The 15,710-nt window shown below is 36.8% G+C and overlaps 1 protein-coding gene across 2 annotated transcripts in view; it reads left to right on the forward strand.

Moving 5' to 3' along the window:
• Positions 1-14,782, forward strand: part of LOC102476821 (uncharacterized protein C10orf88) — a 26,178-nt gene extending 11,396 nt beyond the window's left edge. For both annotated transcript variants that reach the window (XM_014586089.1, XM_006143930.3), the window contains exons 5-6: positions 3,171-3,625; positions 13,409-14,782. In XM_014586089.1, coding sequence (XP_014441575.1) covers positions 3,171-3,625; positions 13,409-13,643 — 690 coding nt within the window. In that variant the 3' untranslated portion in view covers positions 13,644-14,782. The remainder of the gene's footprint in view (positions 1-3,170; positions 3,626-13,408) is intronic.
• The last annotated feature ends 928 nt before the right edge of the window (positions 14,783-15,710 follow it).

Raw genomic sequence — 15,710 nt, forward strand, 5'->3', positions numbered from 1 at the left:
ATTTTAGTATGGCTGACTTTTCCTTGTTATCAGATTTCAGTTTAAGTGTTACATCCTCAGTGAAATCTTCTCCAACTACCCAGTTTAAAGTTTTCTTTCATGTCTGTACTATTTTCATCAGAGTCCTCTTGGCTGTTTTTACTATTGTTTATGTATTTTTCTGTTTATTTCATTAAAATATAAGCTTTGAGCAGATAGGAATGTGGTCTGATTTGTGTATGACTCTAAATATGTATATATTTTCACTTTGGATTATCAACCAAGTACTTAGAAATTTTCTGGGGTCTGTTTGAGCAAGGAGTAAATAGTAAATGGGCTTTTAGAATGTGGAGCTATCCAGAGCTATCTTGAAACAAAATGGATTTGTTTCAAGAATAATGGAGGGAAGAAACCTGCCTGTGTCTTGTATCAGAATACCTTGGAATCTTTATAAAATGCAGATTCCTGGCCTTCACCAATGCCTTGATTCTTAGAGGATGGGATCCAGGAATCAGTATTTTAAACAGGCATTCCCAGGTGACTCCTATATACAGTGTGTTTTAGAACAAATGTTTGAGTGGAAAGGTTCAGCAGTTCAGCAGAGAGATTTAAAGTGTAAAAATAAATTGATATTTTGTGCAAGATTTTAGAAATGTAAGAGGGGTTAATGAGTTAAATAAAATCAGTTCATGGATGATTTTTATGTTTTAAAATTTTGACATTGGGGAGAAATGACATGGATAGTTTTGTGTGAGTTTTATTTATTTTGCCGTCTTTAAGTTTTTTTGTTTAATTTCAAAAATAATACTTTTTTTTTTGCCATAAATCTCTTTCTTTTTTTTTTTAATCTTTTTTTTTTTTTTTTTGAGGAGTTTTTGCTGTAGGGTGTGTGTGCCAGAAAGACAGAGAGAGACAGAGAGACAGAAAGTGAGAAATCACCCCCCCAGGGGGGATGACCACATCGCAATCCCTTCTCCTTCATTCTCCCAAGATCTTGGGCACGCATGCACACATGCCTTGCGTGAGTTTAAGCCACCAGGTCCAGGACTCGAACTGCAGTCAACTACATGGGAGTCCAGCGACATAGCCATTATGCCAACTGCTGGTCCCTCTTTCTTCTTTTTTTAAGAGAGATATTTGCTGTAGGCCACATGTGCGTGCCAGGGAGACAGACAGAAAGTGAGAAATCACCCCCTGGGGGGATGGCCATGCTGCAATCCCTTCTCCTCCATTCTCCTCAGGATTTTGGACACTCATGGAAAAGCACCGGCATGAATTTTAAGCTACCGGGTCAGGGACTCAATCTGTGATCGGCTCTGTGGGAGTCCAGTGATGTAACCATCACACAATTTGCTGTTCTCCTGCTGTGAATTTCAACTAAGAATTGTATCAAGTAAATCCTGGAAGTGCTTCCTAGTTGTCATCCTTCTCTCTCTGAGAACAGCTTTGTGTGTTTCCTAAAGTTTCTGTATGTAAAAACATACATAGAAGTCCTCCCACCCTACACATTGTGCAGTATCATGATTTTACACACACAAGACAAATCATTACATATGGGAAGGGCACCCTGGAAAGAATGAGTTAGATTGGGGCCAGCAAGTGGCACGATGGTAAGGCACTGGATGCTCCCACATGGCCGATCATGGTTTGAGTCCTGGATCTGGTGACTTGCTTTCTCACTTTCTTTCTCTCTCTCTCTCTCTGTGTGTGTGTGTGTGTCTTTCTCTGGTCAAATTAAAAAATAAATGAGTGAATAAATAAAAAATTAAATAAATCTTTAAAAACAAGAATGAGTTACGTTAAAACTTCTTTTAATCATGTGAATAAAAGACTTCCTTTCTAGTAAAATGTTCATATTTATGGAGTGATTCTTAAAGGAGAGATAGTGAGAAAGTGAGAAATCACCCCCCAGGGGAGATTTCTTTCATATCTTATTTTCATTGCCCAGGATATCACCTAGCACAGACTAGATTTCTGGAAATATTTTTGGAATGAATTGGAGAATTTGGTCTGCTTACTCCAGGAATAAATTTTTTTAGAATACCTACACATTAGGTGGACTGAATTTCTCCATCTTATTTTGTGTATTCTTTTCTCAGTATTTCTAAGTATTGAGCAATAATAAGAGTGAGATGATATCCCTTGATAAGAATCTGTGGTAGAGTTCTGTATTTTGAATTTAGAATAGGCCCATATACCCTAATCATTATCTAGACTTAAACTAATTTTGTTTTTCTTTTGTGAAAAAATTGAAGTACAGGCAGGGACGTGCTCCTGAGTGACAGACAGTATAAATGTCTCTTGAAATAAGCTATAGTCTTCTCAGGAAGTAATGTAGCATAGGCAGTTGAATTGAGGCTATTAAACATAATTCTGTTATCTTACGTATTAAAGCAGATAGAGCCAAAAGGTAGCTTCATTTCAGTCACTGAAAATGTCACAGACATACTCATAGAACATTAAACTACAGTGTATCTTCCGTAAAAAACAAGTTGCAAATATGTGACTATGTTGGCTTATCACATATTGAAAGCTGATGAGCGATATTTAATTCTAACAAAATTACCGATCATTGTGACTCATTTGAGGGTACTGCCTTTTATTACCATAAGTTAAAGAGGCTGTTGGGTGAACACCAAAACAGGCCAGCCCTGTAGCATAGTGCTTAGTCCCTATGCTTAAGGAGCCAGATCCCAGACAGCCAAACACGGTTTGATCCTAGCCATGGCAGCTTGAAAGACATACTGGACATATGTACGTGTGTGCCTAAAATTCTGATGGAATGGAAAAATGAAAACGGATTGTGTCATGGTCATGTGCCATTGGAGAGTGCTTTTTCTCTGGTAAGCACATGTGTACTTTGGCAACTAAAAAAATACATATGATAGTTGAACGTTTAAAAGTATGTTAGTATTTATTTCAATTAATTCCCTAGAAACAACTATAGTAATATCATTAAAAGTCCTGACTGTGGCATTAAGTGGCCTGGGTTCATATTCCACTTGTGATACTAGCTGTGTTATTTTGACCAAATCACCTTTAGCTTTGCTCTTCTCAACATAATATTGGCATAGTAATAGTAGCCTACTTCATAAGGATGATCAAATGAAAGAATGCATGGTGGCTGACTCATAGCCAAAGATTAGCTGTCATTATTCTTAATATTATTTTTACTTATTTACCTTGTTTAGAATTGTATTCCCATTGGAGAGCAGCTTCAGTCGGTTTTGGGAAGTACTGGATACAAGCATATGATTGCACTACAGTCATCATCTACTTCAGAAGTCTTAGACAAATCATCTTCCACACCTTTTCCTTTTAGAACTGGACTGACATCTGGAAGCATAACTGAAAACTTAAAAGCTTACATTGATAAAAGCACCCAGCCACCTGGTGAAGGAAATACTACAAACCTTGATGAATGTAAAATTGTGCCACAAAACCATTCTCTTCTTGAAAATGATCTTAAGAATGCGGTATCCTCTTTCTTACCAAAGAAAGGAAGTGACAACTCAAATATACCTAACTCTGAGCTGCTGCCTTTTCTCCAAAACCTGTGCAGTCAAGTTAACCACCTTCGTGTAGGACATAATGCTGAGTGGCAGGAAAATACTGCCAAGCCCAGAGAAGGCATTGTTGGTGTTGGGTAAGTCTTTTATTCTAAGATTCTAAGGTGTGAGAACCAGTTGAATCAGAGAAGTAGATTTGTCTCAATGAGAATGTCTTGAAAATCTGTTTACAGAGAAAATTTTAGTAGCTTTTACATTTTATCACTAATATGCTTTTAGAGAATAAATACAGAGAGAATGAATTGTTTTCAGAGACATTCCTGTAACTGGAGGGTGTTGCACACTTTTCAGGCATTTTATGGATGGAGTTACAAGAATGAGATAGAAGGATAGAAGGTTATTTGTATGAATAGGCAGTAGTTTTGAGAACCATAATATGTACATTTTTTGCCTGATTGTAATAAATAGGTCATCAAAACAGATATTCTTTATATATCTTGTTAGGCCCAGGCTAATTTTGGAGTCATCAAAAAATATATTATGATCATTATTTTTAGTGTATAAGCCTTTTTCACCTTGTCTAATAATTTTAATATTTTGCAATTCTGGCTTGATGGAGAGGTGGCTGAATACTTACTATGTTCCCTATCCTTTATACAGATATTATGTGTTGAAAATATTGCACTAGATTGGAATTCAGGATTTTAATCATAGCTTTTTCTTAACTATTTTTGCCTTATTTTTTAAAACTTTTGATTTAGATTTTTTCATATTTAAAATGAGGTATTTGTGGGACAAGCAGATGGCATAATGGTTATGTTGCTGAACTCCAATGTAGTTGGTCGTGCTTTGAGTCCTGGACCTGGTCGCTTAAACTCACATGGGTGCATGTATTTGCATGCCCAAGATGCTGAGAGGAGAATGGAGGAGGATGGTTTACAGTATGGCCATCCCCCAGGGGAGTGATTTCTCTCTTTCTGTCTCTCTGTCTCTGTCTTTCGGGTGAGCACATGCGCTCTATAGCAAAAATCTCTCTATTTAAAAAGAAAGAAAAAGAGGTATTTGTATGGGTTGACTTTTTTTTTTTTTGTGCTGTGCATATAAGGTTTTAGACAGAGTTTTCTTGTGTCATGGTTCTCCTGCCTTAGCTTCCTGTGTAGCTGAGACTGTAGACATTTGCCACTGCACATGGCTTTCCTTTTTCTTTTAGAGTGGTCCAAGAATCAAGCTTGGGCATCCCATGTGGTTTGATGTGTCTAGTAGCATCCAACATTTGCTACTTTGGTTGGGCCTAGTTGAATTTTTTTTTTTTTTTTTTAAGTTTTTTTGCAACAGGGCACATGCACTGAGGAGAAAGAGAAAGAAAGTAAGAAATCACCCCCACCAGGGGGTGCCCACAATTCCTTCCTTCCTGTTCTCCTCTTGGGGTTTTGGGCTTACACACACATGTGCCTGATGTAATTTTCAAGTCACTGAGTCTGAGTTAACCATGTGGAATCCTTAACTTCCACGCCACCTGCTGGTCTCTGGTTGAAATTTGTTAAGGTTTCCCAAAGTGTTGAATTGTTTCTTAAATTATATCTGATGGTTGAGGCAAAGATATAGTACCATTTGATATGATACTCTATGTAGAGGAAATATCTAAGGCAATTCTATTTTGATGATTACTTTAAATGTAAATGATCTAAATTCACTGAGATTTATATAATAGAGTGAATTAAAAAGAACACAATCCAATTATATGTAGTTGACAAGGCACTTCAAATATGACATAGATAGGTTGAAAGTAAAATGATAATGTTGTGAAAACATTAATTCCCCCCTAGTCCCAAAAGAAACCCAGATAAAAATAGGTTTTAGAGGAGAGAAATTTACTAGAGATAAAGAAGGGCATTGCGTAATGCCAGAAAGACATAATGACAGGGGCCAGTAGGTGGGATGCTGGTGCTAGACTCCCACATGGCTGACCACGTTCAAGTCCCAGACCTAGTGACTTGCTTTCTTGCTTTTCCTTTCTCTGTGTATCTCTCTTGTGTCAAATAAAACAAACAAACAAACAAACAAACAAACAAAAAACCCAAAAAAAACCCAAATGGAATTAAATAAATAAATAATTATTTGATTAAAAAAAAGACATAATGACATAGCAATCCTAATGTACATGTATCAAACAACAAAGATTCAAAATAGACAGAGCAAGGGAGCAGCAGTTAGTGTAATGGCTATGTCGCTGAACTGCCATGTAGTTGACCGTGGTTCAAGTCCTGGACCTCGTGGCTTATACTTACGCCAGGCATCTGTGCGTGCGTGCCCAAAATCCCGAGAGGAGAATGGAGGAGAAGGGATTGCGGCGTGGCCATCCTAGGGGGTGATTTCTTGCTTTCTGTCTCTCTGTCTCTCTGCACGTGCCCTGTAGCAAAAACCTCTCCAAAAAATAGGCAAAGCAAAAATAAAAATGGTTAGATCCACAGGGAGAAATATACATATCCACAATTATAATTGAGAACTTCAAACACCCCATTCTATTAGAAGTACAGAAAAGATAGAGAAGAACTTGAATAACACTATCAACAAACAGGATGAAGTTGACATTTATAGAACACTCCCCTTAACAATAGCAGAATACATCATTCTTTTCAAGCACCCATGGAACATTCACTGAGATAGAGCAAACATCCACAAATTAAAAAGAATTGAAATTATGCGCAAAATATTCTCTGACCATAAAATCAAACTAGCAGTCAATAAACAAAAGACAACAGGAAAAAAAAATCAAACTAGTAGTCAATAAACAAAAGACAACAAGAACATTTCCAAACCCTTAGAAACTGTGTATTTCTAGATAAACCGGGGTCAAAAAGGAAGTCTCAAAGACTGGAAAAACAAGCAAACAACAAAAAACAAACTACCAAAATTTATTAGATGCAACTGGCAGGCAAATTTTCACACCTAATGAGAATATTAGAAAAACAAGATCAATCTCAATTATTGTAGTAACCTAAATTCTTCCTTCAAAAACAAAAAGCATAACACTAGGAAAAAAAGAGCAAACCTAGAATAAGTGGAAGAAAGAAAATTGTAACAGCAGAAATAAATAAATAAATTGTAAGAAACAAGACAAGGATGTCCTCTTAATGTATTTATTAAACATAGAAGTTCTAGCTATTGCAGTTAGACAAGAAAATGAAATAAACTGAATACAGATTATAAAGGAAGAAAGAAAACTGTGCTTATTTGCAGATAGCAATGTGGTCAATGTAGACTATCCCAAGAAATACACAAAGGAAAAAAAAAACAAAACTTTAGACCTGTGAGTTCAGCAAGGTTGCCAGATAGAAGATGAAAATCAGTTGCTTATCTCTGTATTAACAATGACATGTGGAAACTAAAATTAAAATCACAATTTCTTTTATAAAACTATTGTGAACAATGAATTATAAAATTAAATGTCAACTTCCTAGTATGTAAGAGTATATACTATTCTTCTTCCTAGTAAGAATAAAAGTAAATTTTGAACTTAAAAGAGACAAATTCACAATATTATTTACAACTGTTCCAAAGAAAATGAAATGTGTAGGTGTGAACCCAATGACACATGTATAGAATCTGTATGTTAGAAATTACAGAATTCTGACAAAAGAAGTCACAGAAGATCTAAATAAATCAAAAGGCATACTATGTTCATGAATTGAGTAGTCAACATAGCAAAGTTGTCACTTGCTCATTGATAGGCAGGCTTGATGTAATTCATATAAAATTCTCACCAAGATTTTTTGTAGACACACATAATTTTTAAAATGATGTGACAAGGTAAATAGCTAACAATGTCTTTAAAGAAAAGAAAAAGAGAGGAATCACTCTTTTCAATGTATAGAGTGAGAGTACTCAATACTGTAGTATTGAGGAAAAATAGACATATACAGATTAAAGGAACATAACAGAGGGCCAGAAACAGACCCTCAGTTAAGACAAATATGCTTAATTGATTTTTGACAAAAATTGTAAAAAACAGCTCAATGGAGAAAAGAAATACTTTCAGAAAATGGTGCTGGGAACCAGCAGTTAGCGTAATGGCTGGCACTGGACTCCCACGTAGTCGACTGTGGTTCGCGTCCCGGACCCAGTGGCTTAAAACTCACACCGGGCATGTGTGTGCATGCCCAAGATCCCGAGAGGAGAATGGAGGAGAAGGGATTGTGGCGTGACCATCCCCCCTCAGGGGTGATTTCTTGCTTTCTGTCTCTATGTCTCTGTCTGGCGAGCGCATGCACCCTATAGCGAAAACCTCTCCAAAAAAAAAAAAAAAAAAAAAGGAATAAAAAATGGTGCTGGAGTGATTGGATAGTCATAGGCTGTGGATATTCTATAATATAAATTTTGATCTAAAACTCATGTCTAATACAAAAATCAACCCAAAATGAATTATAGATTTAAATGATCTTTTAGATGGGAACAGGAGAAAATCTTCAGCAGCTAGGAGTTGGAGAAGAGCACTTTTATATGACATCAAAAGCACTATTCAGGGACCAGCAGTCAGCATAATGGCTATATTGCTGGACTCCCACGTAGTCGACCGCGGTTCGCGTTCCGGACCCGGTGGCTTAAACTCATGCCGGGCGCGTGTGCGTGCGAGCCCAAGATCCCAAGAGGAAAATGGAGGAGAAGGGATTGCGGTGTCGCCATCTCCCCTGGGGGCTGATTTCTTGTTTTCTATCTCTCTGTCTCTCTCTCTGTTGGGCGAGCACATGTGCCCTATAGCAAAAACCTGTCAAAAAAAAAAAAGAAAAAAGCACAATTCATAAAGGGAAAGTAATACATGGGAGTTAAAGGTTAAAAACTCTCTGAAAGACCCTATAAAGAGGATGAAAATACAAACTACAGATTGGGAGAAAATATTTGCAAACCAAGTATCTGGCAAATGACTCATACTTTGAATATATTAAGAACTCTGAAAGTTGTACAAAAAATCATTTAGAAAGTGGAAAAAAATGTGAGATATTTTACCAAAGAATACAGATTGTATCTACAGATGATATACAAATGAAATATGGACATGAAAAAATATTTAACACGAATAACCATCAGGAAATACCAGTTAAGACCATGATGAGATGTCTCTATAAACCCATTTGAACAACTAAAGTAAAAGTGTCACTCAGGATGAATGACAGCAGCCAGATAGCGCCCAGCTTCGTGAAGCCTGTAGGTGCTCCATGGCCTTTGGTATCTTGGCAGGTCCTGGAGCCAAGATACCAAAGAAGAAAGTCAGCTCAGTTGAAGGGATAGTGAAGGAGGAACACAAGGAAAGATCTGTGAGTTTGTCAGATAATTCTGTTCCTGTAAATGTGAAAATGAAGCCAAAAAAGATAATAGGAAGGAATAACTCTTCACACAGAAAAATGCAAACAAAAAGGAAAAAGGGAGCAAAGGGAAAGTAGACTGACATGGCTAACTAAGAATCTGAAGATTTACAAATCCACAGAACGTGGAAAAACTAAAAATGAGTACAACATCTAATGAAGCAGGAGAGAAAGAAACCACTTGTTATGACTTCATATATGTTTTGTTTAATTCAGAGGTTTTTTTTTTTTTTTTTTTTTGCCATAGGGTGCATGTGGTTACAGGAGAGAGACAGTAAGTGAGAGAGTGAGAAATCACTCCCTGGCAGATGACCATGCCACAATCCCCTCTTCTCCATTCTCTTCTCCAGATACTGGGTTTGCATGCACATACACCCAATGGGATTTTCAAGCCACCAGTTCTAGGACTCGAACCATAGTTGGCTGTATGCGAGTCCAGCACTTTAACCATCACACCACTTGCTGGTCCCTAGAGGGTGTTTTTTTTTAATGAACTATTTGTCCAGATTTTTTTTTCTTTTTTTTTGAGAGGTTTTTGCTTTAGGGCGCGTGCACTCTCCAGACAGACAGACAGACAGAGACAGAGAGACAGAAAGTGAGAAATCACCCCCCAGGGGTTTTGGCCACGTCACAATCGCTTCTCCTCCATTTTCCTCTTGGGATCTTGGGCTCGCACGCACACGCGCCCGGCATGAGTTTAAGCCACCGAGCCATCAGGTCCAGGACTCAAACCGCAGTTGACTACGTGGGAGTCCAGCGACATAGCCATTACATTAACTGCTGGTCCCTTAATCAACTATATGTAAGTACAAATATCTTAGTAGCTCTAGAAAGTTTTGATTTTTTTTTTTTGACTTTTAAAAGAATTTTTGCCTTAGGGCACATGTACTCATTGGAGAGAGGTAAAGAGGGATAGTAAGGAGCTGGCAGGTGGTAGGGTGGTTAAAGGCACTGGATTCCCACACAGCCGACCATGGCTCGAGTCCCGGACCTGATGGCTTGCTTTCTCACTTTCTCTCTGTCTCTCTCTCTGATCAAACTGGAAAATAATAAATAATAAATAAACTTAAATAAAAAATTCTTAGAAAAACAGTGAGTGAGAGGGAAAATATGAAATCACCTCCAGAGGGGATGGCCACACTGCAATCCCATCTCCTCTATTCGCCTCTTGGGATTTTGGGCATGTACACACATATATCTGGTGTGATTTTCAAGTTGCCACGTCTGGTATTCGAACTATGGTCAGCTATGTAGGAGTGCCAGCCTCCTTGACCACTATGCCACCTGCTGACCCCACTAAACATTTTTAAGAAGCAGAGAATCTCATTTTTAAAAAAATGTAAATGCTCTTTTAAGTTTTTCATTATTTTTTGAAACAGGGTCTCTCTCTTTTGCCTAGGCTAGCCACATACTTGCAGTCCTTCTGCCTCAGTCTCCCAAGTAGCTGGGATTAAAGGTGTGTACACACTGTAACTGGCTATTGGCTCTTTGTTAAGAGGTGAAATCACTTGGTTGTGTACTTTTGATACAGCCAGAAAATAGTAGGATATTGAATTATTATGTTTTAAATGTCAGCTTAAAATTCCATAGGTCAGGGAATAGTTTTCATGTCCTATAGTATAAAGCATATTAAGTGGCAGTTTGGAGGCACAGGCATAATATGTCTTAAACATAAATTCTTTTCCCATGTTATTTTTTTGTGTAGAATTATTTCTTAGAGAAAATCACTCCTTGGGACCAGCAGTTAGCGTAATGGCTATGTCGCTGGACTCCCATGTAGTCGACCGCAGTTTGAGTCTCGGACCCAGTAGCTTAAACTCATGCCGGCCTGTGTGCATGCTTGTCCAAAATCCTGAGAGGAGACTGGAGGAGAAGGGATTGTAGCATGGCCATCCCCCTTGGGGGATGATTTCTTGCTTTCTATGTCTCTGTCTGTCTCTGTTTTTCTGTCCAGCGCATATGCCCTGTAGCAAAAACCTCTTCAAAAAAAAAGAAAATCATTCCTTGATCTTTACTCTCCATGTCAGAATTGTGTGTACTCTGTAGCATCTTTACTTATGGCAGTTCAGTTTCCCTAAAAATTATGTTGATGTGCTGTGAAATACTGACAATATGACATTATAGTATTTATAATGGTATACTGTGAGTTGATGAGACAATGTAACATTTTATCAACATTTGAAGATATTGGTACTTAATATCTTAAAAAAATTTTCCTCTAAATTTTAAGCCTAGAAAGTTACTGGAATAACTGTTAAGAATCACAACACATGACTTTTCAGATCTTTAGCACATATGTTCAGAATTGTGTACAAATTGAGATGTCTGTACTTTTATCCTCAACACAACCAATTCAGTCTCAACTATGAGTGAAAAAATCTGATAGTGACAAATGCTGGCAAAGATGCGGAGAATTGTTTAAGATCACTCGTATGTTGCTAGTGACAATGCAAAATATATAACCACTTTGGAAAAGTTTGCCAGTTTCTTAAAAAACAAAACAAAACACACATATCATACAATACTACTGGGCATTTATCCCCAGGAAATTAAAACTTACATTCATGCAAAAATCTGTGTAATAGCATTCATAGCAGCTTTTCTGTTTTCCTCATTTTCTTTTTAATTTGCTAGAGGGCTTGTGTACTTGCCAGAGAGAGAGCGAGAATGAGAGACAGAAAACAAGAAAGCATCCCTCCTTGGTCATTCCTGCCGCCCTCCTCCTCTTGGGATTTTGGGCATACACGCATATCACACGTACCCAGTGTGTCTTTCCTCCTTCAAGCTGCCACTCTAGGACTTGAACATTGCAGTCAGCCACATGAGATTCAGCTGCTTTCACATTTTGTGAATGTACATAATCTTTACGTAATTGAAAAGAAACATTTTATTACATTTTAACTTGATTAGCATTTTCTAGACTGGTGTTTCTCAAATGTTTCTGTCTCAGGATTTCTTTCTAATCTAAAAAATGGTTAAGGAACCCAAAGGGTATTTGTCTATGACAAGTATATAAAATATTTATTCATTTAAAAATAGCAATAATAAATTAATTGCATATAAACATAATTTTTATTAAAAATCAATTATGTTTTTAAAAAATTAATGAGTAGAATGATGCCTGAAATTTATACAGATCTATGCTAACTTTCTCATGTCTGCATCTGCATTGTAGTAGATATAATCCATTATAAACAGGAAGAGCACAGTGAAAGTACTCAGAACAAACTAAGTTAATCTCTTAAAAAGTCAATATTTACACCTTAAACCTACTACTTCAAGAAATTTTAGATAACAGGAAAATATATCAACACTTATTCTATTAGCAAGACCAATGACTAACAGGTTGTGTAGCCTCTGGAAAATACCACTGTATGTTCATGAGAGGATGAGGGCAAAAAAGACAATATCTTACTCTAGGGTGTTACTAAGAAAACATTGTGACCTCTTAGAACCCCTAAAAAGAGCTCCATAGTTATAGACATTGCTCAGAATTGCCATCATAGAGTATAATGTGAACTTTGTTTTCAAAACTGATGTGCTTTTTGGACCAGCAGATGGCGAAATGATTACATCACTAAACTCCCATGTAGTCCATGTGACTTGAGTCCAGGAACCCAGTGGCTTAAACCTTGATCCTGGCCTTTGTGCGTGTGTGCCCAGGAGGAGAATGGAGAAGGGACTGTGGCATAGTCATCCTCACCCCGGGGGGTGAGGGCGGTGATTTCTTGCTTTCTGTCTGTCTGTCTCTGTCTCTGTCTGGCAAGCGCTCGCGCCCTATAGCAAAAAAACCTCTCCAAAAAAAAAAAAGAAAGAAAAAGAAAAAAAAGAAACTGATGTGCTTTTATTTATTTTGTTTTTAATCTTTAATTTACTCATCCCAGTTAAATTCCTCAGTTTCTCTATATTGGAGTAAAGAACTTTTCAGTACTTTCATAAGGTTTTTTGTACAAAAGAAGATAAAACTTTAAATTCATTGGTTGTTGAGGGAAGTACTTGGAAGATAGATATAGATATATTGACCTTTTAAAAAAAATGGACAAAATCAGTTTGATTTAGAGCTCAATACCAAAAATACTTTTCCAGATACTTTGAGGGTTCACTTTAAAAAAAAAAAAGAATTATTTAATTTCATTTGTTATTGTAATCAATATTATTATTTTAATTTGACCAGAGAGAAAGAGAAAGGGAGAACAAGAAAGCAAGTCGCCAGGTCTGGGACTCGAACCATGATCAGCCACAGGGGAATCCAGCGCCCTTAACCAGCATGCCACCTGCTGACACTGAGAGTCCACTTTCGTATTCTCATTTCATTTGTGTACTCATAAATAAGGAAATAAAGAAGTATGAATATGAGAAAAAAGAAATATGAATGTGTTCAAGACAGTGGTCACCTGTTGTGTATATACATTAGAACTTGGAAATCTGTTGTAAGGAGACAGTACAGTTGGAAAGACAAATTTCAGCAATGCATATTGGCTGCTTATTGCATAGCTGGGTTGTTTTTGTTACAATATTGTATTAGCAAAAATTGATATATTTCTTAAAATTTATTTTTAGAATGGAAGAGCAACCTGTTTGCTCCTACTTAGAAAAGATTCTTTCTAAAAATATGGAACTTATGGAAAAGAAACTCATGGACTACATTGATCAGCAGATATATAAACTCCAGGAACACATAGATGATAAGGTTGCTTTATTAATGGACTTGCTACAAAATCCCAACTCCCTATCCACTGGGATGCCTCTAAGACATTATGACTCTGGAGAAAGACTTTCAAATGGAGAAAGATAAGTGCTCAACATATACAACGTACTGCAGATATTTATTACATATTTATACAAAACCACAATATAAAAAAGTTTATAAAAAGCAAGTATTTATTAATAATGTCCTTTTAAGGATCATCATTTTACATAAAGTGACCTCAGTCTTCATTTTTATTGCACTTGTTATTGTGAATATAGTATTGTACACTAAGAATTAACTTGATACAAATTATTTTTGCTAGCAGTATTTTTCATTCAGGAAATTTATACATACTTCCGTGTTGTGTATTTGAAGTGTTAAGGATTTTTATTGCAGTTCCTTACTTTATGTTGTATGTGTTTTATTAAAGTACAGTTTTGTACAAAGACCTTATTTCATAGCTGTAGGGGTATGAGAAGAACACTTAGAATATTGATTTGACATATATTTTTTAAAAATGGATTTTTTTTAGAAACCTGAGTGCTTAGACTTGGAACCTTTTATTTTAGATCACCAACTTATATTTTATAGTTTATTTTAGAACAAAATTAGATAATGTTTGGCATGTATAAAATTAGTTCACATTCTGGATATTAATTTTATGTTCTGTTTCATTATAGCTGTAGATAGGAAAGTGAAAATTAGAACTGGTCTATTCCTTGTTAAGATTATTACTTTGGATTTAGTGTTTGATTAAATGGGGAAGTCATCTTGTTTTATCCCAACAAACTCAGAAAGTATAAGGAAATTTCTCATGTATTTGAGCTGATACAAATTGTCCTTTCCAAGCCCTTTTTTCTTTTCTTTTCTTCTTCTCTCTCTCTCTCTCTTTTTTTTTAATATTGAAAAACCATTTATTTCACTGGAAAGAAAAAAGCAATCCAATCCTATAGGTCTACCTGTGGGCCAAAAAGAGCCTGTTTCCCATTCATATTCTATTCTCCAAGCCTTTCTTGATATGTTTAAGATGTGAAATGCTGAAAGTCCACATTAAAGAATTAAGGCATGCAAATCAAGGAGATTGCAATTCTTTCTGGCAGGTTTAATTTTTAGAAGCTTTGTTATATATGTGGTAAGTGTGATGTATTTGCATCTAAGAGATAAAGAGTATCCACTTAGAAACTACTCATCTGAAATAAATAGAAACATTTTCTTTTCATCTAATATTTGCTTAAGATATTTATTTTTATAAAAAAGATTTTATACTCATTTAAAATTTTGGCGAATTTCTTTAACATGAGAACTAACTTAAATAAAACATTTGTTCATGGCAACCCATTTTCTGGGACATCTCCCTTCTTTTTGGGAGCTATGTTTTCCTTCCTTCTACCTCAATAAACTCCCCATCTTGCTTTACTCTTTCTGTGTGTCCACGTCTCTAATTTTTCATGAGTATGATACAAGAACCTGTGTCCTCCTGTGAGTGCTGGGCTCGATCACCCCATGCATCCCTGTGTTCCTCTGACATATTTTGTTGCTTTGGCCAGGAATCCATCTGGAAAGCAGAGCCTGAGATAAGAGATAAGCATGGCCTTTTGGCTCTCTGAGTAGTACTATGGTGGTTGGTAAGAATAAGCACCTTACAAAAGGCGGCAAAAAGGGAGCCAAAAAGAAAGTGGTTGATCCATTTTCTATAAAAGACTGGTATGACATGAAAACACCTGCTTTGTTCGACATAAGAAATATTGGAAAAAAACACTAGTTACCAGGACTCAAGGAACCAGAATTGTGTCTGACGGCCTTAAGGGCCATGTGTTTGAAGTGAGCCTTGCGGATCTGCAGAATGGCGAAGTTGCATTTAGGAAATTCAGGCTAATTACTGAGGATATTTAGGGCAAAAACTGCCTGACTAACTTCCATGGCATGGATCTCACCTGTGACAAAATGTGTTCCATGGTCTGGGAACCAGCAGTTAGTGTAATGGCTATTTCGCTGGACTCCCACGTATTCGACCACAGTTCGCGTCCTGGACCCGGTGGCTTAAAACTGACGCTTGGCGCATGTGCGTGCATGCCCAAGATCCCGAGAGGAGAATGGAGAAGGGATTGCGGCGTGACCATCCCCCCTGGGGGGGTGATTTCTCGCTTTCTGTCTCTATGTCTCTCTCTGGCT

This window comes from Tupaia chinensis, unplaced genomic scaffold (assembly GCF_000334495.1).
Source record: "Tupaia chinensis unplaced genomic scaffold, TupChi_1.0 Scaffold000113_1, whole genome shotgun sequence".
Lineage (NCBI taxonomy): Eukaryota > Metazoa > Chordata > Mammalia > Scandentia > Tupaiidae > Tupaia > Tupaia belangeri.